The following is a 25,217-nucleotide window of genomic DNA, read 5'->3' on the forward strand; positions in this document are numbered from 1 at the left end:
GGGATGTGCGGGATGTGTGACCGCGCTGTGAGGGATGTGCGGGATGTGCGGGATGTGCGGGATGTGCGGGATGTGTGACCGCACTGTGCGGGATGTGCGGGATGTGCGGGATGTGTGACCGCGCTGTGAGGGATGTGCGGGATGTGTGACCGCGCTGTGAGGGATGTGCAGCAGCACAACACTCCGTGAAGGGCAGGGGGCCGAGAGGGCGAGGTCTGCAGCGCATGGGGGTGATTCAATGCGGGTGCGAGGGGCGGTGTGTGAGGACGACGCGTGGCTACGAGGACGTGCGGGAGGAGATGAGAAAGCCACTCTCCCCTCACTCCAGCCCCGCCCCGCAATTCTCCGCCGGCCCCCGGGGCCTGGCTCCGCCGCCTGCTCCCGCCCCGTCCCTCCTTCCCCTTGCTCTCCCTCCCCGCCACCGGGACTTCCCTTCTCTGTTCTTCTCTGACCGCTACTCCGGCATGTCCCGCGGCCGGGCTTTACCCAGCGCCCGGCTGCTGTAACGCCTCCACCGCGGGCGAGGCAGGGCCGAGGGGGCCATGGGGGGCTCCTGAGGGAGCGGAGAGCGGAGCGCCCGGCCCGCGCCGCCACCATGGAGCCGCCGCCGCAGCCGCCCGGCGCCCCCAGCGCCGCCGAGCCCGCTGCCTGCCCCAGGGACACCGAGCGCCAGCTGCGCCTCCGCCTCTGCGTCCTCAACGAGATCCTGAGCACCGAACGCGACTACGTGGGGACCCTCCGCTTCCTGCAGTCGGTGAGTGGCGGCGCGGGGCCGGGGAGCACCCTCGGGGGCACGGCGGGGCCGGGCGGACGGCCCGCAGCGGCTCCTCCCGGCGGGCCGGGGGCTGAGGGGCGGCCGGACACAAGTTATGGAAGTGCTGTGCCCGGCTCCGGAGCGCTGGGAGGGAGTTTCTATTGGAGAGGCCCGTGGCCAGGGGCGGGCCGGCAGAGCCGTGGGTCTCGCCCCCGGCGCGGAGCGTGGGCAGCGCCGGTCCCCGCAGGGGTGGCAGGAACGGACCCGGCAGCGGATCCGCTCTCAGAATGCCTCGTCCCTTTGGTGGCTGCTGTTGTTTAGAAGTTGCTTTTACACCCACTTGGAAAATCTACCCTGTCTGTTATTTATAAATAAATATTGTACATATATCTTTGTTTAATGGTAAACATAAATTTGCGATTGTGCCGGGTGTGTCTGTGCATGTGGAAACAATTATACCTGCCTCTGAAATTATTCATGGGCTAGGTCAGAAGAAAAAATCCATCTGGATATTTCCAGTTTCCTATATAGGTTCTAAATGTGGAATTCATCACCACACTCCTGCAAATAACTAGAAGAGACTGCAGTAAAACTTACTAGATAACAGATATATCATAAAAAAAAAAAAAGAAGAATAAACTAGTGATCACACAGAGATCAAGAATCAAAGCAAAGGAAGTCTCTGCAGAGATTTCTAAAAGGTTGGTCAGGGCAAAAATTCTTTCTGGTGTTTTCCTAGATAAAGGCTAAACTCTGGTTTCATATAAAAGGGCTTAGACCCTGGGCCACTTTCGACCTGTTCTTCTGGCAAGATTTTTGTTTGTTTGTTTTTTAAAATCAGTCTGTCTTGATTGTTTTTCAGATTCACCAAAGTGGCAAACTGTCTAGCATAAAGGATAAATGACAAGGATATGGTTGCTTTATGAACTAGTCTCTACTTGAACCCTTCTCTCTCGGGTAGTTGAACTCAGAGCCTTTAATTTGAGTTTTCCAACTGAAGTGCCAGTTAGCTTCATTTAGAACTGTGGTTCTGTCTCAGTGAGAGGAGCTTTTCTTCTAAAAGCTGTAACATGTAGAAGAGCCCCACCCTACAGACAAAACAAAACCAAAATCCCTCAGAAAACTCCTCTGTCCTAAGTACTGAATTTGTGATTTTGTTAGCTGCAGGCTAGAATGTAGATTCAAGCTACATATATTTTTAATTCCGGTTCTTACAGCTAAATGTACTCACAGTGTTAGCTAAATGGGATTTTCATGTATTAAAAAACCCAAAAGGGTCTTTTGTTTATTTGTATTCATTAACTTGTCATTTTTCATTAATGCAGTAGTGAGTAATATGCCCTAGGTAATGGCAGGAGAAGATCCTGACAGAGGGCACTCGCTGAGGTCTTGGCTTGCACTGCTGGCACTCAGAGCCCTCCTGAGTCTCTTGATCGCCAGGTGTAGAGTGGCTATAGTATTATCTTGTGGTGTTGGCTCTGGAAGTCCAGCTTTACTCCCCAATGGAATTTGTGTTTTGATAATTATGTTTGAATAAAGCACTGAGGGATAGGATCTTTCTTATCTCTGGGCCTTAGTTTAAAATAGCAGTCATACACAGGCTTAACTTCGTGCACGTATCAAATATTTATGTGCTGTCCTAAATAATGTCAATTTCTTCAGTCATTGACCTACATCTTACGGACTGAATCTCTGTACAACTGCTTTTGGATAGCTGAATGGTGTTTGCCCCAAGCAAAGGAGAATGAGGATCTACTGCCATGGGTGAGGGTAAAAAAAATCAGTAGTGGGATGAAATTCTTAAAAATAAAATTTGGAGTGTGAAATATTTTCTGTATGAATAATGTGGATGGCCATAACTTAATCCTGTAACAAGACAGCCCACAGGAAAGAATTCTGCCCCACATCCCACACTGGACAGCCGACACAAGGTGCAAGGATAATATAATCCATATAATCACTGGGATTAGATGCAGTTATACACCAAAAGTTTTCTTTATGACACTGATGAAAGTACTGCTGTAGTCCTGGGACTCTGTATTCTCAGCTCTGCTTGGCCTCGCAAATGCAGGCCACACAACTTCCCTTTCTTGGCTCTCCTGAGGGTGCTGGCATTGCTGCACAGGAGCCACCCCTCCTGCTCCATGGACCTCTGTTTCCCAGCTCATGTTCTATGTGGTCAGAACTTACCCAGTTCAAAATAAATGTACGGTTATTTTCCTGCAGTAACGCACCAGGTTAACACTCCAGTGTGATTGGGCAAAGTTAGTTGTTTTTTCCATAGTGTGAATTGTACTGAAATGATTTGTACTCCCTATGATCCAGATGTAATTTTTGCTGCACTGTGCAGGAGAGCTGCAGTACCCAGATCTTCTGAAAACTTGTCCCTGTCAAAAAGGAGATGATACAGATGTGCGGTATGGTTTCTTTTGCTCTATAGGAACTTCAATAGCTTGGGTTAAATAAAGGAAAGCTAAATCTCATATCTTTTATCATCATAATGAGTTTCCCCCAAGTAGGCTGGGACAGTTGTGCTTATGTGAGGGAATCCGTGCTCTTGGTTAAATATTTGCTATTGAAGCCCTAGTCCTCATTAAATGTTCTCAATAAACAATGTTTTAAAAAGCAAACAACTAAATTCTATGGGTTTATTCACAGCACTGAAGCTGCTTGCTAGCAGCAGCTTCCTGTGTTCCCTGGTAATGTACAAGAATCTCTTAAGTATTTAGAATATTGTCAGCATTTAATACCGTGCGTTTGCAAATAAAACAAAGTAACTTCAGTTTACCTGAAGTATTTTAATCTGCTTTAGGAGATGAATATGTGATCATGTTTACAGAAAGGTTTCCCTTTTCTATGCTTAGAAACGTTTTCCCACTAAGCTGCAAGGAAAAATAGGTTCATTATTATCATACGGACTCAGTTCTTATTTGCTTTGCCTAAAAGATTGTGGTCCATATTTTGCTTTCATTAATTATTAAAGTGAGTACATAAAGTTTAATATAAAGTATAGTTAAAGTTATAATTAAATACTTATTTAGTATTTTCTGACAATAAAAATTGGGTTAGTCCCTGTTAAGAATATTGTATTGTGAGTTGTATACTCATTTAATGAAAATGCTACAAATGTTTATTTATTTAAATGAAATAGTGTCTAGAATCTGTTATGTTTTATACCTAAAGTAATTTCGACAAATGTAGTTATATATGCAAATTTAACTTAGATGTCCCATCATTTGTCACCTTGCATGTGATTTATAGTAATTTTATTCCATTTAATTTTGGACATGAGAAGGCCTTCCTGGTCAGTTTATCTCCTGTTTAGTTTCTGGTACTCCTGTTGATACTTGTATTGTATGTGTGTGTACATATATAATATATATATTCATTTGTATTATCTATTACAGTACAATATATCATAACTATGGAGAGAATGAAACCCAATAGCCTCACCCTGTGGTTTGTTCCACATCTGACAAGGTGAGATTATCGATTCCAAGACAATCGATTCTAAGATGGACTTTTATAGCAGAGTCTGCATTTTATATTAAATTATAATATAATACAGCTATGATACTATATGTATACCGTTATTGCAGTAGTCCTAGCTGTCCTAGATACTTCCTCAAGATAAGGAAGGAGAAGGGAGAACTCTTTTCTACCAGCTCACAGCTGATGACCTGAAGTTACTGATTTAAATATGAATATACACATACAATATTTTGTCCTGTCTTATCTGCCATTTTGTTATGCAGGGAGAGTATTATTGCTGATTGTGGAATCATCCTTGAAGAAAGGCTGTGTAACTCAGGAGTATTAATAGACAATACAGCAGTTATGCAGCTGTTACTGACTGTAGTAGTGAAGGCTCATTGCACAGCCAAACTTTTTAAGCAGTAGGGAGAACTGCATGGAGTAGATGGAAATGTACTGCTGCTAACCTTGTTAAAGAAGTACTGATCACAACAAAGCAAGGTGGAAAATTGTCAGAACCTAATGGAACTTCAGGAAAAGTTTCAGGACTAAGATAAACTTCAAAGACATAAAGGCAGAAAGGTTGTTAAGTTTCTGGTCTGATCATAAACCACAAGGATTTTCAGTCTCCAGACTTTAAGATTCAGTGAATCCTTTGGCCTCTTTTAACTCTGTAATGTATACAGAAATGCTTATATTGTCCTGTGTGATTTTGTAAATACTCCTTTTTAGTGTGACAGAGTCACACCAGGTGATAATTGGGCTGGAGTGAGCGGCTGGATAAACAGAAGCAGCTGTCTGGTGGCATGCAGTTCTGTGCAGGAGTGTGGGGCTGCCAGCACGCTGCTGCACGTGCTGTGTCTGCAGTGTGCAGCCCTCAGGCTTGCCCAGCTCTGGGTAACTGTTCTTGCTTGGGGTGTCAACTGCTGTGGAGAAGTCATGCACAATTTATTGGGGAAAGAAAGGTTGTGGTGTGTTTGACTGCTGCATGGTCATTTCACAGAAACCCAGTCGAATCTGACACTAATATTTCAGTGAAGACCAGCTCTCGAGTAAGGAGAACAGGAGCCCTGAGCAATTTCAGACATACTCATTGACCATCATTCTAATAAATAGTGACTACACAGCAGTTAGCTGTCAGGTTTTTAAAGGTTTTTACTATTTTGTAGATCTAATAATGAATTACACGTGGAAGTGTTGGAGCAATAGTTATCTAACAGATTGGATTGCAGTGATAGGTATTTTGCTGCATCATGTTTTTCTCCACATTCATTTATTTCACCAAACAATCAGCTCAAACCTGCACATGCAGCTCCCACAGTTTAGATAATTGCAAATATATAAAGCCAAATTGTTCTCTGCATGGTATATGAATGTCTCTTTCATCTTTCCAGAGACAACCCACCAACTTGTAAATTTTAATATCAGAATGACAGGACGTACTTTTAGCTTGAGCAATTGCTGTTTGTTCTGTGCAGGCATGAAAACAGTAGGAAAGGTGAATTGTTCTTACCAGATAGGTATCAAATTGTATAAGTAATTGTACTAGTACTATTTTTAGGTTTTAGTATCATGCATTCCTTTATTTTTGTATGAAAACTAGAAGTCCTCTTCAATCGTATCAATTGTATAAATGTTGTAGTAAGACATTTGCCATCAGGTAAATTAGCCCACATCCTACAGACTCAAAATATTTATGTTTTGCTCCCCTTTCTTGCTTTGTAGGTGTAATTGATCTGTCTCTGGGTTTTGCACTCCACCCATCTTGAAACATGATAAGCATCACAGGCTTTGTTTGGTCTTCCTCCCTGCCCACCCCCTTCCCTTTCTATTTCACAATCTTGTTTGCATCCAAGATGAGGCTCTGGTGCTCTAATAAGGTAGCAAGTAGACCATTTGTCTCAGCTGTGAGCTGTAGTTTCCTGTCTTACCCTGTTCTCTGCCTGTTCAGCCTCAGTAGATACAGATAAACGCTGATTCTGGAAGGTGAACCATATGGTTTGGGTAATGTTGCTCCTTTATTACGAGACAGCTAAAAGAGCATTTGGGGGAGAGGAAGGAGATGGGAAAGGAAATTGTTTGGAAGTGATCTAAATTAGCTTTGCTGATCTGTTATTTTGGGTCAGTTGGTCACCTGCAGCCTGTAGTTAGAACTGCAAATGAGGAAGATGTTCTTTGGTTTAAAGTCACTGAGCTTTTTTTTTCTTTTTAAAGCCTGGTTCCTGATGTATGTAAATTGAAGAAGATTACAGCTTTCATTTTAAATGACATGTTTGTAGTCCTTCTGGTTGTAAAGCATGAGTTGAAGATAGAACACTGGCAAAGCAAAAGTGCTCCTGAGTTTTTAGGGGTACTTGTTATGATTCTTGAATTTGGGGTTGGCAATTCTGCTAGTAGTTTTCTATTTAGACCAAGTGTAATGCAAAGTCAGTGGCTAAAGGCTGAAATGCAAATAGATTAAAAGGTTCTTTTGCCCCAGATACAAAAAAAGAAAGTGAAGAAAACAGTCTGCATGTAGAAAGATGAAGCAAAAGAGAGAAACTGAAAAGCAAAACAAAGCAAAGAGAAAGCTCTGAAAATATTTATTCGTCTGAGCCTGTGGTCTAGAGAGCCCAGTTTACAGACACAGATCTAAGATCAGGGTTGGAGGATCCAGAACACCCAGGTTCTCTCCTGCTCTCAGCTGTATGAGCTTGGTGTGTCACTTTGAAAATGGTGTGCTGAGCCCATGCCTTTTGCAGTGAGGCTTTACAAATCAGTTGTGTAGGAGTACAGCAAGTTTTTTTATGTGAAAGAAGGTGTTTATTCTTTTTGCACTCTCATGGAATTTCCATGGTGAGAAAATATCAATAAATCCCCTGTGTAGTGTCACCAGTTTACTGCCATACGGTGAGAACGAAAACGAATTTCTCTTTGCTTCCCTTAACTCATTGCAGCTTGGTGTGCATCTGACCCTTGTGATCCTTTATCTCAGACCTACTTTGGTCTTGTTACATCCTTTGGAATGAGGTGTCTGACCTCGTTCTGGCTCTGCATCTCTCCCTCATCTTGGTTTCTGTGCTGTGATCAATCAGCTCTTTTGCCGTTTGTCCCTCCCTCTCATTTCAGGCCTGCCAGTTGTTGTTTGAACATGTGCCATGATCTCAGAGGGAGAGGAGGGGAGTGCTTGGCTGCCCTGGGCTTTCCCAGAGCCTCTGGAAGAAACCTCCTGGCGCCTCTGCAAGAAAATTCTTGCAGAGCACTGTGCACTGTGGGAACTGAGGGAAGGGAGGGACAGCGACCTGAGCTCTGACAGGAAAGGGCATGGGGATCAAAAAGTGAACCAAGCATTGCAGAGAGCAGAGAATGAGAATTGCTTGGTACATAGTGGATGTATGTTTGATTTTGTAACATTTTGGGCTGATATTTGCAGGAAGCAGACTGATACCCATTGTGGGAACTTGTTTGTCCCTAAATATAGGAAACAAAGCTTTGATAATTTTCCACTCCCCAGGTCACACAGTATTTCTGCCATAGGCAGGAGTACTGGTTTGCAGGTGTGGGAAATGTAATTCTTCAATTTTACATTGCATTCTAGAATCATGAAAAGTAGCCTTGTAGAGAACATTGACAGATGGTCCCATCATGTTTGATGTGGAAAGGTCTTCATTTCTGATGGTTTATCCTGGTGTTTAGATGTTGTTAGCATTAGAAATGTCTTCTTAATGCCCAACATAATGTCTAATCTTTTTAGTTCTCTTTTTTCCTTAGTGTCCATTTTTTAAATATTTCAAGAATGTTTTCACATTTTGCTTCAGATTATACTAAATTGTCAAATTGTTTAATTTTTTCATATTCTTTCTCAAAAACTATTTAATTTTATTTCTAATAATTCCCGTGCTGTTATCTGGATTCTCTAATATATTTGTGTCCTGAACTCTAGTGCCCAAAACACCAGGTGCAAGGCACTCCCAAGGCTTTAGCAGTACCAAGTGAGGCAGTGGATTACTTAACAGGTTTTGTACGGTATACAGGGTATTATTGTTACAGGAGAAAGGTTTGTCTGAGTTTGTACCTGCGTTTGGGGGCAACTCATTGCTCATACCAGTGACTGTGACTAGGTGTTGGCATAAAGCATTTACAGGAGCAGTCAGGTATTCAGATTTCTGGGGGGTGCCCTGGCAGTGCAGCACTGAGCCCTCCTAAGGATAGGAGAGATGTGTTTGCCCACCAGCTTTCCTACATGCACATTCTGGCACTCCCAGAGGCATCTGACACACAGGGCTTCTGAGGCTTGAAAAAGTGGGATCTCCCAAGTGCAGTGTCTGCCTTCGGGCACCCAGATCAGTCTGGGACAGATTAAACTTTCAAGCAGTTACTTTCTTCTGTTGCCTGCCTATTGTTTGCTTCAGGCACTTACAAGAAAATATAAAGGGACTGTATAAATTTCTGTCTTCTTTCCAGCTTCTTTCCAGCTGTAGAATCCCTTTTCTGGTTTTGTCTCTCCAAATGGATTTCCAGCCTGCAATGGTAAAGGCCTTGCACAGTTGTAGTGTGGTTTAGGATGTAAATGGTGATTTATCTTTTGATTTTGATGATGCTTGAAATTCCTGTGCAAATGTCAGCCTGCCCTGGTTACCATGAGTGAGTACAGCTAGAGACAAGGAAAGACTTGAAATAAGCAACAATGTCATTTCTCAGTAAGCTACAAAGACTTCTTGTGGAGCAATGCAATTCATGCAAAGCCATATCATCCAGACTGAGCACTACCTTTGACTGCTTTTCCCTTCTGTATCACAAATAGAAACCTAGACTGGAGATTGTACCAACAGCATGCCTGAGATCTGATCAAAGTGTTGGATTTAAACATTGCTTCAGATGAAGAGTCCTGCTTAATTAACTAGACAGGCGTGATTAAAGTTTTCACACTGCCTCTGCAGGAGTGATTGAGTCAAGGTAGAGAACTGCAGTGGATCTGTACTGGGACAGAACCTCAGGGTGGCTGGCTGGTAAAAACACCTGACTTCTGCAAATCACCTTCAGCCTTCTGTAGATGTCATTAGTCTGAAGAGAGATTGTCTCCCTTTGAACTGCAGATCTCAAGGGCAGTGTAAGAGAAAACAGCTCTGTGATGAGAAAAGTTCCTTCACTCTTCCTAATGGGTCTTCCTCCTTGCTTACACAGCTGAGTGCCATATGTCAGGCCATGAGACGCTGAGTGCCCAAAGCTGAATGTTGCTCTGATACGCCACTTCAAACCTAGGGACAGAAAGGCAGAATTGACTGTTCTGGCACTGTGGCTCATCTTAGGCCTGTCTGCCCTTTCATCCAGTGCTATCAGCAGAAGAACTTGTTGCAAACCAGCTGGCAATGCTACTTCCTACAGTTCTGGAAACAGTCACAATTTTATGTCATGTATCTTTGAGCTGCAGAGAGGGCCATAGATTTCTAAGTGCTTATTATTTAAAGGTTGGTATGAGGTGATGGGACTGTGGAACTGAGTTACAGGAACATTTAGGTTCATGTGAAGATACTGGGTCATTCTCACTGCTATTCCTGTTGCTGAAATTATTTTTATGGAAGCATATGTGCCACACAAATAATGCCTTGTTGCAGTTAATCTGTCTTATGACTAATGGAATAAATTTTGTGACCATTCTTAACCTTTCGTTTTGTATTTCTGGTTTTGCTGTGGTCAGTTCTAACAGGTTAATTTGCTGGTTCCCAAACCACTTTGCTTATCTAAAATGAGGACACTTTTAAATTTTTTTTTAACAAGTGCAGTTGTTTAGTCCTTAAAAATCTTTCTAGACTAGTCTTAATTTTTTTGTCTCAGTAATACAATTTCAATTAAAACAAAAAAGAAGCAAACCATCTGATCGCAGAGTGCTGTTTATATATTCCCTGGGGATTTGTCAGCTAAGTTACCACTAGCTAAGTCATAGGACCAACATTTCCAGGGCTCCTGCCTCAAGGATATGTTAGGATCTGTTTGAGTGTATATGTTGGGTGTGAAACCTCACATGATTGGGCCAGGAGTTTGGTTTGCACGAATCAAGCTGCTGGTTCAGTTGTGAAGCAGAGCTGCTGGCAGTGACACCAAACCCACATCCTTTCTGCTGACATCTTGTGGCCCAGGGTGTCAGAATGGGCAAATGCTGATCCCTGAGAGGCACACTGCTTGCCCCTTCCCTGAGAACACCTCTTTTACAGAGGGGTTGCTACAGTCCTTTGCATGAGTGACCCTGACTGCTGAGCTTGCCACCAAGGAGTGATGCCTACCTTGGGGATCTGAGCAATTTACTAAGAAACAGCTTTAAACCCATGAGTCTCATTTTGCTGGATGTCTGCCAGATGTTTACTACCTTTGTACATGACAGAATGGGCTTAGATTTTAAAAAAGCCTAACAACATCATCCATATCCTCTTACATCTGCTTTTATTTACAGTAAATCACATTAGTGATAACACTTCTCTCTTGAAGGTTTTGCCTGCTCATGCTTCTGGCATGCTAGTATGATTTGGAACAACCTGTCATGGGATACATGGGGGAAATACTTGTCAGGAAAGAGGGGAAAACATAAAAGATTGCATTCAGGGATTATTTTGGATGCTGAGGAAGCTGACAATGAGAGAATGTTCAAAATGAATGATGTTCAAAGTGTGTGTGTCACTGGTGGAGGGCCTTGCTTTGGCAGCAGACTCCTGATAAGAGCTCACTAAAATGCAAATTCTTATCTCAGATAGATAGGTGGGTTTCAGCTGCACAGCAAAGTCTCTGGTCCCATGGGACTTTCTGGCTAATCTGGCAACTGCTTTGAACGAATCACCTCAAAGGAAGCCTTGGCTGTTGACCTCATCACTAGGTGGCTAAAGAAGCCCCTTCTACTTTGTATGAAGGAACAGTAATGGAAAGTTGTAAAAGTTTTTTGGACATTCAAAGCTGATTCTTAAATAGCATCCATGTTGTTGTGGGAAAAGTGGACAAGCTTAATGTAGGTATGCATGAGTAGGCTGTGTGCTATTTTATATGTAGGTCACAGAGGAGAAGGCATGGATGCAAAAGTTTCTCTGTGTTAGACCTGATCAGGGGTTAATGCCCTGTATTGTTAAGCAAGAGACTTAGGCTACAAATGCAGTACACAAAACAGTGCCAGGCTTTACTCTTTGGCCCTGTGGCCAACTGGTATGGTCTGGTCCTGTCCTGTAGCATTACACTCTGAGTCTCAGAGAAGGATGGCTGCATTTCGACTGCCTGCTGGGAATGGTCCTTGGCCTATCCTAACTGGAACTGTGCCTGACAATTGTTTGGAGAATGCTGCTAGGCCCCGGCCAGAGCATGCCACGAAACATTCTCCCAGTGTTGCCCCAGAACTGCAAGGCTCAGGCGCCTTTCCTGGCCCTGTGGGCTCAACAGTGGCTTTTGTCCCACCCCAGGCTCTGGCACTTAGTGCTAAAGCAGGATTCTGGTAGATTGGAGCTCACACCCAGACCCAGTGCTAGCTTTTCCTTGGGGGTGCTGATGTTGATGGTGTTACTTATGATGCTTTGTTATTATGTGAAAGTTCTAGGTGCCAGGCCAGAAATGCTAGAAATACGTTTTGTCAGCCTTCCTTAGATTTTTGTCATTACTGACTCTTGCCATCATTACATGGGATCTTTTATTTTGTTTAGCCTGTGGAGGAGGAGACAGAAAGGAAATACAGTTTGAATGGCTGTCAACTACTTAAGGACAGTGTGAAAAGGAACTGGATGTTAATTACTTTATTCATTGTCAACACTGACAGTTGTCAGCTGAGATACTGTAGACTGAAAGTACTCTGGTTCTTCATATGAAGGGTGCTTGATCACTTATCTTTTATTTGCTTCCCTTTTTATTGAAGAAAATCAAAGGCTTCAAATGATAATCACTGGACACTTGCATATTATTTTTTAGCTCACATCCCTCTGGATGCTGGTGGTTCTGTCTGTTGTGTTACTGAAGCTGTGCTTAGGAATCAGTTCAGATGGGAAACAGCTGTTTGTAAGGAGAAGGTGTTGACAAGACAATAAGGGCAGAACTGTGAGAGAAGTTTTCCGAAGAGAGCTGCAGAAGTGCACTTGCTTTGAGCACTGCTTTGTCAGACGCACGATCCCTTAAGAGGAAAAGGAGATGTGCATATTGGGGAGACACTTTTCACAGAGTTTGTCTCTTTTGTTGGCTCTTAAAAATGTGTGTGGGAAACTACCACTGTTACAAATACGTCCCATCCTCTGTGCTGGCACAAATCACCTCTTCTCATGAGGAGAACGTCTTCTGAAAGCTCATCAGTAAATAAGTAGTGGTTTACAGGCTATATGGACCAAAGACAGTATTTTTGGGAGGTATAGTTGAAGAGTGAGATTTACCAATTAATTTATTTATACCAGAGAATAGTACTGTGAGAGTTTTGAGCTTTGTCATCACATGGTAGACAGGACATGAAATACGGTGCATTGAGTATTCCAGTACCTGTTTTGCTGAGCTTTTTACTGAGTAGGGCTTCAGCTTTGCCAGCACTGAACTCCCAGGGCTGTGCTGTATTCAGTCCTCTGGTTGTGACGTTGCCTCCATGTTCTTGCTAGTTACTGCCTTCATTTCCAGTGATTGCAAAGCCCTTGTGCAAGGACACATAATCTTACTGTAGATGGCTTTTTTTGCTTCTGTGCATTCATCTTTCAACACTTAGAAGAAATTTGCCAGAATAACTGCACTTGGAAGTTAGGGAACAAAAGCAAAAAGCATTTAGAAACAAAATTGGACCACCGAATTGAAAGTATAGTCCAGGCTTTTGAACTAAGCACAATTGGAAAGAGTTTTGGTTTTAGATGAATGGAAGGAGTCAAAACGAAGCACAGATCATTACTTCTGTATTGAAGTAAACACTTCCATGGTTGGAACGGGTCACTAACGGACCCATGACATCCTTACATAGTCTTTCACTATTCACTAGCTGTGGTGGTTCTCTGAAAAAATCAACTGTGGACAGTTCCTGTTGTTATAAATCAATGCTTATGCACAGTTTTTATTACTTTGCTTTGATTTTTGTTGTTGGTTTGGGTTGGGTTTTTTGTATGTTTGCCAAATGTGGCAATTACTCAGTGAGCAAAACAGTCCTTGAAGAAATGTGTGTTTTCTTCTTTTTGACTGTTAAGCAAGCCTTTCTTTCCCTAAGTGTTGCTTGACTTCATCTTGATTTTTGGCATAGTGAACAGATCAAGCTGATAAAACCTGCTTCATGGATCGATCTGTTGGTGAGGTGTGCTGGAAGTTTTCTGCAGTTATACCAAACAGCAGAGGAAGATCAAAAAAGAAGGAATATGTAGGGTGATATTCTGTTTCTCATGATGTCTGGTAGAGCACCTTTTAGGGATTCTGCTGCCCCTACAGACTTCATCCTGAGGGGTGCAGAAGCCAGGAGGAGCTGAGAAAGCTCAGCCTGTTCTAGCAGGTGCCTCTCATCTTGCAGTATCAGCACCTTCTGCTTGTAGAATGTGAACACCATGAACGGCAAGGTACATCTTGTATTTCCACTGTGACCTCGGTTTTCTTCCCTATTGAAAACTAATACTCATCTTGACCTGAAATGAAGCTAGAAGGAGCAGCCAGGCTATTAATGGGCTTTGTCTGTTATACTGTGCATGCACTGTGTCATAAGAGATCCTTTTGCACAATATGGGCCATCTTTCTTAAGCAGTTGCACAAGAAAAGCCACAGTATTTAGAAAGTAAAGTGTGAATCAAAATTTTTACAGCACATAACCAGAGGAACTGAAACTTGCAAACAGCAAGCAAGAATGAAATTGCAGTGGCAGCAGTTACCATGTCCAGGTGGCGTGTGGAGGCAAGGCTGCATTACATCAGTTCTCTTTTAATGGGGCTCTGGATGAGCTGCTGGGGCAGCATGGTATCAAAAACCAGCTCAAGCTGGTGGAGAAACTTTTCAGTTTCAGTATTTCACTTAGAGAAGAAGAAAATTTTGTTATGAAGTGTATTAAGAATAAAGATACTGGTTCATGCAGCACTTTTTTGTCTGGATCATCTCAAAATAAAGCACCAGTGTTTAGCAGATGGAGATACTGAAGTGCAGAAAGGCAAAATGAGTTGTCCAGAGGGTGCAAATGAAGTAACTAACAGAGCCTTGTCTCCATTTCTTACCTCCTTTAGAAGAAAAAGCTGAGCAAAAACTGTCACATAAACGATGTGACTCTTCTTGTGAAAAAGTGCAGCAAAAATGCCAGTTCTTCAATTCAGTCTTGTGACAACTGGCTGGCACATCCTTGGCAGTTAGCACTCCATGAATTGGTGGTCTTAGCTCAATTCCAGGGGGACTGTTCGACATAACCAGAGGCAGTCTCTGTGCACAGACAGAGAATCCATGGGGATGGGAGGCATTAACAGTGTTCCCTTCTGGCAGTACCTCTGCTGGATGCAGGAGACTGTGCTGGGAGAGTTTTCCTGCTGAAGTGTTCCTGTGTGAACATAAGGTGTAGAATGTAAGTCTTGGACCTTCAGGAACTGTCAGTCAGCGCTTTCCCAATACTCTCAGGGAATAGTAGAAATATGAGCAAAGAAGCTATGTTAGGTCTCAGAATTACTCAGTGGCAGTTGTCTGAACAGTTGTGCTCATGCTAAAATCTCGACAAGTCCAAGTGCAAACACTTGGACATCCAGTTCAATGCTTGCCTACTCTGTGTGCTAGCTGCTGAAACAAATCCTTTTCAACACTATGCAGAAGTATTTTTTAAAGCAGTAAGTGTGAGCCTGAGTTCTGCAATCAAGCACACATTGAGCACAAAGGGTATAAAAGACAGAAATGAAAATGTCAGTGGTTTGAATGCACTGCTGTACAGGGGTTTGAATACCCCTGCATTCACTAGAAAGAAACAGTCTGGTCAAGCAAAGTAAAACTGTCTAATGCCAAGCTGAATCTAAGGCAAAATTTTGAAAAAGTTTTTACAGAATTCAGTATCTAGAATATTTCACTTATGAGGCCTCTCTGCACTTGGCTTTTTTTGGTGAGGAGCAGGAAGTTCAGAGATGCTACAGAAAGGGAGTTTCTTTCTCTGTAATTTTCTATCTCCAAGAAATTGAAGTTTGAAGGCAAATTAAAGAAGTATTTTAATCCAGAAATTCACCATGGAAACCTGTCCTCTGGGACAAGAGCATTTATTTTTGGTGGATTTTGTACCCCTCTGCACAGTTCTGATCTTCTAAGGCTTCACCTCCTTCCTTTACATTCATTTTAAAGATACCTCTTCAGTTCATGCTTGTTGGGTATTGTCCTTAAAAATTCTGGTTTTTTTCATATAAAGATTTTTGTTCACCAGTTCTGACTCTGAGAGGCCATGACTACTTTATTCAAACTAACCCAGTGCCAAAATAAAAATGTAGCACGATACATCTCTGCAAATCATGAGACTGTTGAAGCATTTACGCAAAAGATTGGTGAGATTTTGAGCAAGAGTGGTGTGTGGAAAGGTGGAGTAATGCCCTCACAGGAGTACTACTTGCCTTTTCTCACATGCAAGCTGATCTGATGTGTCTAGAAAACCAAGACTTATGCTGAGACACCTGCTCTGGTGGCTAGTAGAGCACAGGGTGGGGTTGGACAGCTTTCTTCTGCGTCCCTGAGCCACTACAGCATCCTGTTGTGCCTTGTGTCCTACATCACAAATCCTCTGCTGTCCCCACAATCTGTTTCTGTTCTGCTTCACCCCAGCAGTTCATGAGGTGGGGTACAAGGACCTTTATATAAGGGGAAAAAAAAGAGAGATTTGGTTTTGGCTTCCTGGTGGAGCAGGGCATTGCCACTGTTGCATGGCTCAAAGGAGATGGACAGGTGCAGGTCCACCAGGACTGGTTGATGCAGAAAACAACATTAATATTGTGAATAATTTGAGATTATAATTTCTGTGTTGGCCATTGCAAACAATTGGAAATGCCAGTGTATGTGATAACGCCATTATCCTGGAGTCCATCTTTCACTTAATTATCTTAGTGTGCAGTAGACCAAACCAGAAGATATTCCCACCAATTTCACGCTTACTCACTTCTCAGAGCTTTGATTTATGTGTGCAAGCATGTTAAAGTGAGGTGAGCATGCCAGCTATTGGCTCTACAGCTTTCTGTAGAAATGCAGATTAAAGGCTACAGTGGTTTGTTTAAATGCTTAAATGCTGATTTGTAGAGGGCAGCGTTTAAACAGCAGATGCAGTCTTGTCATAAACAGAGGTCTAACCTTCAGGAGAGGAAGGAACAGAATAGATGATAAAAATTGCTTCAGTTGTCTTGTTTAAATCAGTTCACAAATGAGAGTCACAGTCCTTAGTCCAAATGCTCATTAATTAACAATTTGTAGCTGGAGTGGCTGTGGATTAGCACTTACCTTGATTTTTAGAATCAAGAAATGTTAAATATAGATGATATTTGAGTGGCAGTTTTAAAGGAGGAAGAGAAACGTACTGTCTTAGTCTGCTTCTGTTTTCTAGGCTTATATTATTTTGTTGTATTTGCTGTGTAAGCAAGTTTCAGTTGAGCTGGTGGAACTGGTCAGAAGGGTTGAGACTTTGGAATGAAGTGAAAGCAAATTTCCCATGTGGTGTTTTCTTTCCATTGTTTTGTTGTTGTTGTTGTTGGTTTATTGGTTTTTTTTCTTCTTTTGTGTATGGGGAGTAATTTTGGCTTGAGTGTCCTTTTTTGTTTTGTGATACACCAGCTGTGGTGCCAGTGATAGAAATCTCAAAATTTTTTCATTGCAAACTTTCTAATTTACAGGTATATTACCTGTCCACTGTAATGTGCATTGAAGTGGAATTTGGCTAAGGTAATAACTTCTGTCTTTACTCATCATTATACAAATCTTTTCTTAAAGAAAAAGTCTGTCTTTCCCAGCAGTCGAAACATCAGGCAGTGACAGGAGATAGATTGAAATCCCACTGTCTGTTGTGTGTCTAGGTACTCAGTTGTCTCCTGCCTTTAGAAGCTTTTGGGTGGGACACACAATCCCAGATGCTCAGCATGATTTCCTGCACATAATTCATGTGAAGCTCTGTGATGCTGTCAGAATTCTGGGATGCCTTTCCAAAAAGGTGATCTGCTTTGGAGTACCTGGAAGAAAAAGGTTTGGTGCTTCATTATATGTAATCTCCTTAAGAGCACTTCTGGAAAGGGCACTCGGTGCCTGGTGAGGCAATACTTCTATCACACCTTGTTCTTGTTGGTGCAGTTATGATGTTTGCAGAAGTGAGGGAGAAGGAAGAGAAAATACGTATATCAATTTCAGATTGGTTTCAAGTGTGAAGTTCAGACATGGTGAAATGCTATAGGAAGTTCTCTCTCCACATCTTTCTTTAATAAACACTGAGATGGGTGTGAGGTGTGCATGTTGCACGTGCCAATATTTCATACCCATTGAAGAGATTCTCATTGTTTTCAGGAAAAATGGATCTCAGGAGAGAGATGGAGAGGAACCATGAAATGCCATTTCTTCACGTTCTGTCTTGTCTCTTCTTGAAGATGATACGGGTATGGGCAGGGGAATGTTAGTATGAGCAGAAAGATACCAGTATTCCTGCTATAAAATCAACTGGGAATTGGGAATTCATGGGTCCAAAACTTGACAAAAGTAATTGTACAAAGGTTTCCTGATTAAGGATTAAGGGAAAATGCTGAAAAGTTGTTAATTTAATCTTCAGATCTGTGCAGCAAGCTTTTTTGTTATTTTTGGTGTTACTTTCACAAAACCACTTTTTCGAGGTTTCATCTGATCTTACTCTTCATCTGCCAGCTTTAATTGGAGCTGCCTTTATAGTGATTTTAGAATAAAATAACTGTTTTCAAGGTGACTCTAGTACTTATTGTAACTTGCAAGGTGATAAACAGAAGGTTACGAGTTGCTGAGAAATAAAGTATGTTTTTTTTTCCCTTCATGTAAATTTTATCAGCCACTTGCTTACGAAAGAATTATATACCCAAAGACATAAAGAAGATGTCAAGAGAACAGATTAGAAAAATAATGTCTTACATATTTCAGATTCAGTTGATTTTGTAGTCTGTGTATATATGTAGAAAACTTAACATTGCAGGCAGTATTACAAATGCAGGAGTGCTGATATTTCTACAGCATCTCTGAAATGTGGTTTCTGTGAGTTAATGGAGGAATGCACAGCAGCAGAGGAATGAGATTCTGTTAGGTTTGCACCTCCACAATAAGAGGAGTTGTGTGCAGGTCCCCACCTGCTCAGAGCTGCAAGCTCTGGGCTGAAGGGTCAGCACCCTGCCTACGCCTGGCAAGAGAAGCAATGAGGCCTGGCTAGAATGCTTGCACAGTCCTACCTAAAAATCTTGTCTGGCAGTAGATTGCTACTAGTTTGGAGCAGATTCCTGCTTTCTGTGTGTTTCAGGTTTTAGTTTCTAAAACTTATGCCAGAACAGTACCTCCCCTGCACACATATATCTATATATATGTACATGTATATATACCTTGCCTGTTTATTAATGGGAGGTACCTTCTAGGCTATAGCAGAATGATGGGATTCCTGTTATTTTGTAGTGAATTCTTGTCTTTTACCAAATTGAAAGGAGTCTCAATGAGTTTACATAGTAGTGGTAACTCCAAATGCATAAGCTGTTGATGTGTGGTACAGCTACTAAAGCATGCATGAGCTGGAAGTCTTGGCAGAATCTGAAGTGAGTTATGTAGGGTATTCTTGCATAAAGAGTGTGATGCTAAATATTAGATGAAGCTGCTCCTCCTTAGCAGCTCATATCTGCTTTCCAGGTTTCAAATTATACAGTTACAGTGGCAGTTTCTTCAGCAAAACATCACAATGAACCAAGAAAAACTTGCTATTTTTTCATACCATGCAAATCTTTCATTAAATAAAGTGCCAGGGAGGTATAGATTTGCTTCAGTGGTAGGTACACAGTAGAAACGTCAGTCCCTGCCGCTTTGAATTCTAAGAGGAAAATATGTAATCTATAAATGAGTGGAGGAATTTGAGGCCACCATTTCTTCAGAGACAAATAATTCAAGCAGAATACAATGATTGTTCCAAAGACCAAGTATGAGGGAGCAACAAGGAAGCATTTCTCTTGATTTCTGGGTAACAGTTTGCTGTGTTGGAACAGTGACACAGAGCCAGGAGTGGGTACTGTAAGGTATAGGCAAGCCCCTGGAGGCAAATTTAAAAAGAGGATTTTTGAAAAGCGAAGAAAAAGGCTAAAAAAAAAAAAATCAAATGAGTAGACTTCAGGAACTGAGGTCTACTGTTCCCTCCAAAAGCAACTGAAAAGCCGTTTGTCTGACATGCTACTTCATATTCTGTCCTGTTTGTACTCTGAGTGTTTGTATCCAAAAGCAAGGAGCTAATCCATATTTCCCTGTCTGGATTTGCCACCAAGGATGTCCTGTGTGGATGCTGGGCCAGTTGGCATGGGCAGCCCTGGCTGTGCTCCTCCAGAAATGTGCAGCTTCCCTGACTGATTATTTCCTGTTACCTGTATTATGTATTTATAACCCTTATATTTCTGGTCTCATTGAAATTTGTGAGGGTTCTTTAATATATCTGAGTGAAAAGTTAGGAAATTTAGTTTGAGCTGTTTCTTTGGTACCTTGAACTGAGCAGGCTGACACAGGATGCTGAGGCAGAGGAGTAGCTCACATAAACTGGCTGAGAGCAGGGACAGTAGCTTCCAGTAGCAGAGGGGTAACCAAGAAAAGAGGTGTTGAAGTCCTAAATCATTCCAGTTCTTAGAAAAGTAAATATCACTTACTTTTGTAAGTCAATCTAAACCATTTACTCTGACCTCTTCAAAAGGCAAATATATTTAAAAATAGAAAAAATCCCTAAAGACACATAAAAAGTGTGGACTCTTTCCTTAAAAAAAAAAAGAAAAAAAGAAAGTGAAACAAAAATAATCTTGGAACTATGCATTTCATGAAAGTAAAAATAATAAATAATAATAATAATAATAATAATAATAATAATAATAATAATAAAGTAAAATCCAGTTTTATGAGGCTGTTATCATTGGTAGGAAAAATACCATGGGGGGCATCCTATGATACTGGGTGGGTGTTTTACATTTGGGAGAGGTCAATAAGGTAAAACTGCTGCCTAAGTAATTTTTTTTTACCAGGTAATTTGTTTTATTTCTGGTTCCAAATATGTCTTGAAAATACAGTGGCTTGGAGATTCTGTGGCAGTCCAGAAGATGACAATATAAATTTGTGATGTAACTGTCAGAATACTAATATCCTCTGTCATTTGAAGCAAAATGACCTAACTTGTTTAAGAATTTTCTAATTGGGACAGCGTGTAATTCCCCCACATTTCTGGCTTGTCACTTGGGCCAAAAGAATAAGTGTGCTTTGTCTGCCTGGATTTTGAAAGATATAAATCACTGGACCGTTTTCAGTTGTACATTGAAATTCTCTTTCTGAGTTCTCCTGGGGGAACCAGACACTGTCAGCTTTCCCTCCGAGCCTGGTTCTGCTATCTCTGAACACAGCAGTGCTGTCATAGAAAATAAGTTTGCTGTGCAGTCAAAAGATTTTTGCCCTTGTTCATAACTTACAATTTGGCTCCAGTACCTTGCTGGCTTAACGTTTTTCTAAATTCTTGGCATCCAGCTGCCTCATTTCCACTCATCTTTATCGTGGATAGTTTTCTTTTGCTGAGAAGTGACTTCCACACTCCACTTCCTTAGTGGTTCAGCTGCATTTTTCGCTCCTGTAGACAGTATTTCCCCCTAGCACTCTTGCCTCACAGCTGGGTATTCCCACACTTTATAAATATGCTTGCAGTGGTGCCGTAAGATGTCCCTTCTTATTTATGGATAGAATTGCAAATTTGATCCAGATGGTGCTGTTTTTTAAAGTCTGCTTCTGAAATCTGTTTGCAAGATAGGATCTGCCTGAGCATATGCACTGATCGTCTGTTTTTGGGGGATCTCCTTTCAGGATTCCTGGATTATTTTTGCTGTATCAAAGTTGTGCTTCATTAAATGCCATGAGTCAGTGGAACTGGATCCTTTAGTTTGCCACAGCAGCACAGGCAGTGTCTAAAATCTGCTTAGACTTATGTGCTATTTTGTCAGAATTGTTTCCACAAGACTTAGACCTCTTTGAGCTTAATAAGGAAAAAATACTATTTTATAATCTATAGTAAATGACAATTAATGATCCAATTAGTAGTAATTACTAGCTTTGTATCAAGAGATATTTGACAGTAGTTCTAGCTATACTAGGGGTTTGGGTTTCTCAGTGCAGTGCATTTGATGGTGCTTTTACTGCGTGGCTGGGTCCAAGCTACCCCTTTGCAGCTTCCACACAGTCCTTGGTTTCCTTTGGGGACTTAGTCTCATGCCATTTGTATTGCCTCTTCTTCTTTTCTCTCATTCTGTTACCTCTTTCTGTGCCTACATTCCATGGTTCTTAAAACCCGCAAACAAAAATTCTTTGGCATTTAGGGTGCCTTAGCATTTTTTCTTAACCATATGAATTGTCACTAAATGCCATAAAGTGGTCTCTGACAGCTTCAGTTTTATAAAGTTGTATCTCTGAATAAAGAGCTTCACAGCTGTACAGCAGAGCTGTGTGATGGAGTGTGGTGAAGTCTGTGCTTCACTCAAATTGAGACCAGCTTGTGGAACCAATGTATGAGCACTGAAAGTTTCAGAATTCAAAAGGCAAAGAATTAGAATACCTCTGTCTCAACCCCCACTCCCACAGACACCCTTCTGATTTTAAAAGCAGCTAAACTCTCATGGTTGATAGGCCTCTATATACCTCTTGGTATCCTTTGCCATGTAGTTCATTTGTTGGTCCATAATCAACAACTTTAACACACTCAGCTTCTTGTTATTCTAGGGAGAAATCCCGCTGGCAGATTAGCAAGGAGCAGCGTGGGTGGCATTATCATCTCTGTCAAATGCCCAAACGATGCCTGTCCAAGGGACACAGCTCTGGTTTGTCTGTGCATTTTAGTCCATTAGTAGCTGGCTTTGAGGAGGCTGAGTAACTAGTGACTGTGGGTGGAAAAATATAATGCAAATGGTTTTTGTCTTGAACTTTCAAATCACTATGGTTGTGGTGTCAAAAAGACTTGCAAACCAGAAATATTTTATCCTCACCTTCCACAAATTCGGGGTCAGCAGAACTTGCCAAAATCTGCTTTTGAGTGTTAGTGCCACACTGCACAGAACATGTAGGACAGTGACCCAAAGACTCTTTGAGGCAGCCTCTAGCCACTGTTGACAGCTACTAAACAGATACGTGCTTTGGTACGTGCACATATGATTGTTGAGGCAATTTGTCTTCTCTGTTTCAGTGGATGTAAAACTTCAGCAGTATGTTAGCTGCTTGGTGAAAGAGGCTGGAGCTCTCTGCTGCAATATAGTTGTTCTGTTCCTTTGCTTTGCTGTTGCAGCTTTTTGCCAGTTGTTTCTGTAACCTTCCAGCCTGGAGCAATGACTGTATCTTCAGACACCATGTTAATAAGAGAAGCCTCTGGAAGAAGTTATGACACCAGAAACCATTGGTATTTGTGCACAACCACTTGAGTATTTGATAAAATTGGTATGTAGGACTGGGAGAAGTTAGAGCTGCCTCATCTTTCTTACCAAGAGTCACCATCCCAGCAGTAACATGCTGTTAAAAAGTCACTCTTGACAACTAAATAATCTTAACTAAATGATGTTAACTGTGAGCAGTTTTGAAGTTTGTTCCTTGGAGGAGTTTGCTGTTTTCCCTGCCCTCTGTGGCACTTGTGGAAATGTGAGGACTCATATGCACATCACGAGCACTCGCAGTCCAGAGAGGTGAGTGTGTGCACAGGGAGCAACTGGACAAGCACACTGATCATCCTGCCTGCTGTGCTGCCCTGCTGCTGCCCTGCTGCTCGTGGAGCACTGCACAAGGACAACTCTGCTGCCTCAAGTCATCTTCAGGTCAGCAGAGTGCCGAGGTGTTATTTAGGATGCAGGCTTGTCCTTTTTATCTTGTGCATTGTACTGCTGAGCAAACTTTGACTAGGTTTGTTTTAAATCACATAGATTCCTGAAATCAGGGAGAGGTTTATAATTCCGTGTCAATATTGCCTCAAACAGCCATATTCAAAATATAAACTGCTACTTTTTCTCACAGCAGAACACTCACTATTGCACTAACACTTGCTGAGAAGGTCTCTTCCCTTCTGCACTGCTTTTTAACTAATTGGAATAAAATGCAACAAAAAGATAGCTTTAGTATTTTTTTCTCTTATTAGCAGGGAAGTCATAGCTAGTTTCTGCACTTCTGTTTCCCATTAGTTTTCATTTTTGTATAAAATCATGGTATTGTAAGTGACTGTGGAGTGGGGAAAGAGGCAAGAGTGCAGAAAGAGGTGAAATCTTGCTTATCATATGGCCCAATTAAATAATTAACTCTGTGGGTTTATGTCTCAGGTTTCAAGGAGCAATAGTGATTTCACTATGGCTCTTGGTTTCAGCACCAGATTTCTCCCCTTTTCGGCATGGTGATGTCAAAAAACAGGCCAGCATGGACTGTAGGTCCTTTCAAGCTGACACCTGTTGCCATCTTTATTTCCTTTCTTGTTTTTTTTTTTCTTTTTTTGCACACTACAGTGTTAATAAACTACTTTTGCCCAGTGAGCGAGAGTAGGTGATATCAGTGCAGTTGTAATGGGGAACTCAAGTGCATTGTTTATCTGTGATGCTGCTTCCTCCCAGTTAACCAATGCAGAAGTTACAGCTTCAGTGTACAGATTTTCCCTTGACATTTGCTGTATGAGACAGAGGATCTGCTAGCTGTGCAGAGGTTTTGTTATTAGAGAGCTGTGTTATCAAACGAGATGTCTGCCCATGTGTTCAGCATGAGGGGCGGTGGGGGGCTGCTCTGTTCTGCACACTGGGATGCAGAATAGGAACGGCTGCAAAAGCCTGGGAGCTGGTTTAAGGAGCAGTGCCAGTGTTTGAGAGCTTTGCCTTCCCTTCCCTGTGCACATCAACATCTCTGAGAAGTATCAGTTTGATTTTGAGGGAGACACAGAAATAAATACAGCATGGGAAAGGGAACAGGAAAGAAAAAAGTTGCCGGGTTGGAGGGGGAAGGGGAGAAGTGGCCAAGGAAAGGGAAATGAAGACAGAAAGACAGAGAAAGAACTGTTTCCCCTTTTATGAGGAAAGGGAGCCTTCAAATCAGGATGACTGAGTTCAGCTGTTCAGGCCACTTTATACCCCATGAACTTGCAATTAAATGTGGAAGTGGCAAACAAAAGACAAGCTAAAAGAAGATATTGTTAAATAGTCGGCATTGGAGGATGTAGAGGGAAAGTCAGAAAATGGACAGAGTCCAAGCCATGAATAAGCACTCAGTTTCCTGGGATTCTGCTGTGGGTGGGAGGAGTGCTGGAGGTGCTGGAGGCCTCTGTCATTCAGAAGCGCTGCAGTGGCACAGACCTTTTGTGCCTCTGCCCTGGTTGCTGCCACAAAGAGAGGTTTTATTCATTCCATGGTGCTGAGTCGACAGGCCTCTTTCTACTAAGCAAGGGGTTTATTCCCCAGGCCAGGCTCTCAGAGAGGCTCTGTGAACCTTGGTTGTTGTTTGGCTTGGAAGTACATTGTCTGCTGCTTGAATTTTTCTTGATCTTTTGCCTAGATAACCTCAACTGGTTCCTGTTTTGCTTTGGAAAATTACACATGCCTGATCATTTTTTCCTGGATTATTTCACAGTGTGGGGACATCCAAAGGAGTCAGGACTGTTACCTCGTGGACTGGCCAGATAGTTCTGAAGTTTTTTTGGTATTTTTTTTTTTTTTTGAGGGGGTGGGGGTTAAGACAGAGTAAAAGCTTGCCTGCTCTCCTAATGACAGTTCATACGCATTTCTAGCAACCTGTGCTGGTGAGAGGTAATCCCCACGTATTCCTGTGAGTCTGTGTACTTCTTGCTTCTGGTCAGAATATAAACTAGTATAATGGAAACATCATC

At 42.0% G+C, this 25,217-nt stretch overlaps 1 protein-coding gene across 3 annotated transcripts in view; it reads left to right on the plus strand.

Annotated features, from left to right (window-relative positions):
• The first annotated feature begins 403 nt into the window (after positions 1–403).
• PREX1 (phosphatidylinositol-3,4,5-trisphosphate dependent Rac exchange factor 1) overlaps positions 404–25,217 on the plus strand; it is a 127,487-nt gene continuing 102,673 nt past the window's right edge. For 2 of the 3 annotated variants that reach the window (XM_015647498.3, XM_015647499.3), the window contains exon 1: positions 404–754. In XM_015647498.3, the coding sequence (XP_015502984.1) occupies positions 596–754 (159 nt within the window). In that variant the 5' untranslated portion in view covers positions 404–595. The remainder of the gene's footprint in view (positions 755–25,217) is intronic. The other variant, XM_015647497.3, reaches the window with a different exon arrangement.

The sequence above is a fragment of the Parus major genome, chromosome 20 (assembly GCF_001522545.3).
Source record: "Parus major isolate Abel chromosome 20, Parus_major1.1, whole genome shotgun sequence".
NCBI classification, from domain to species: Eukaryota; Metazoa; Chordata; class Aves; order Passeriformes; family Paridae; genus Parus; species Parus major.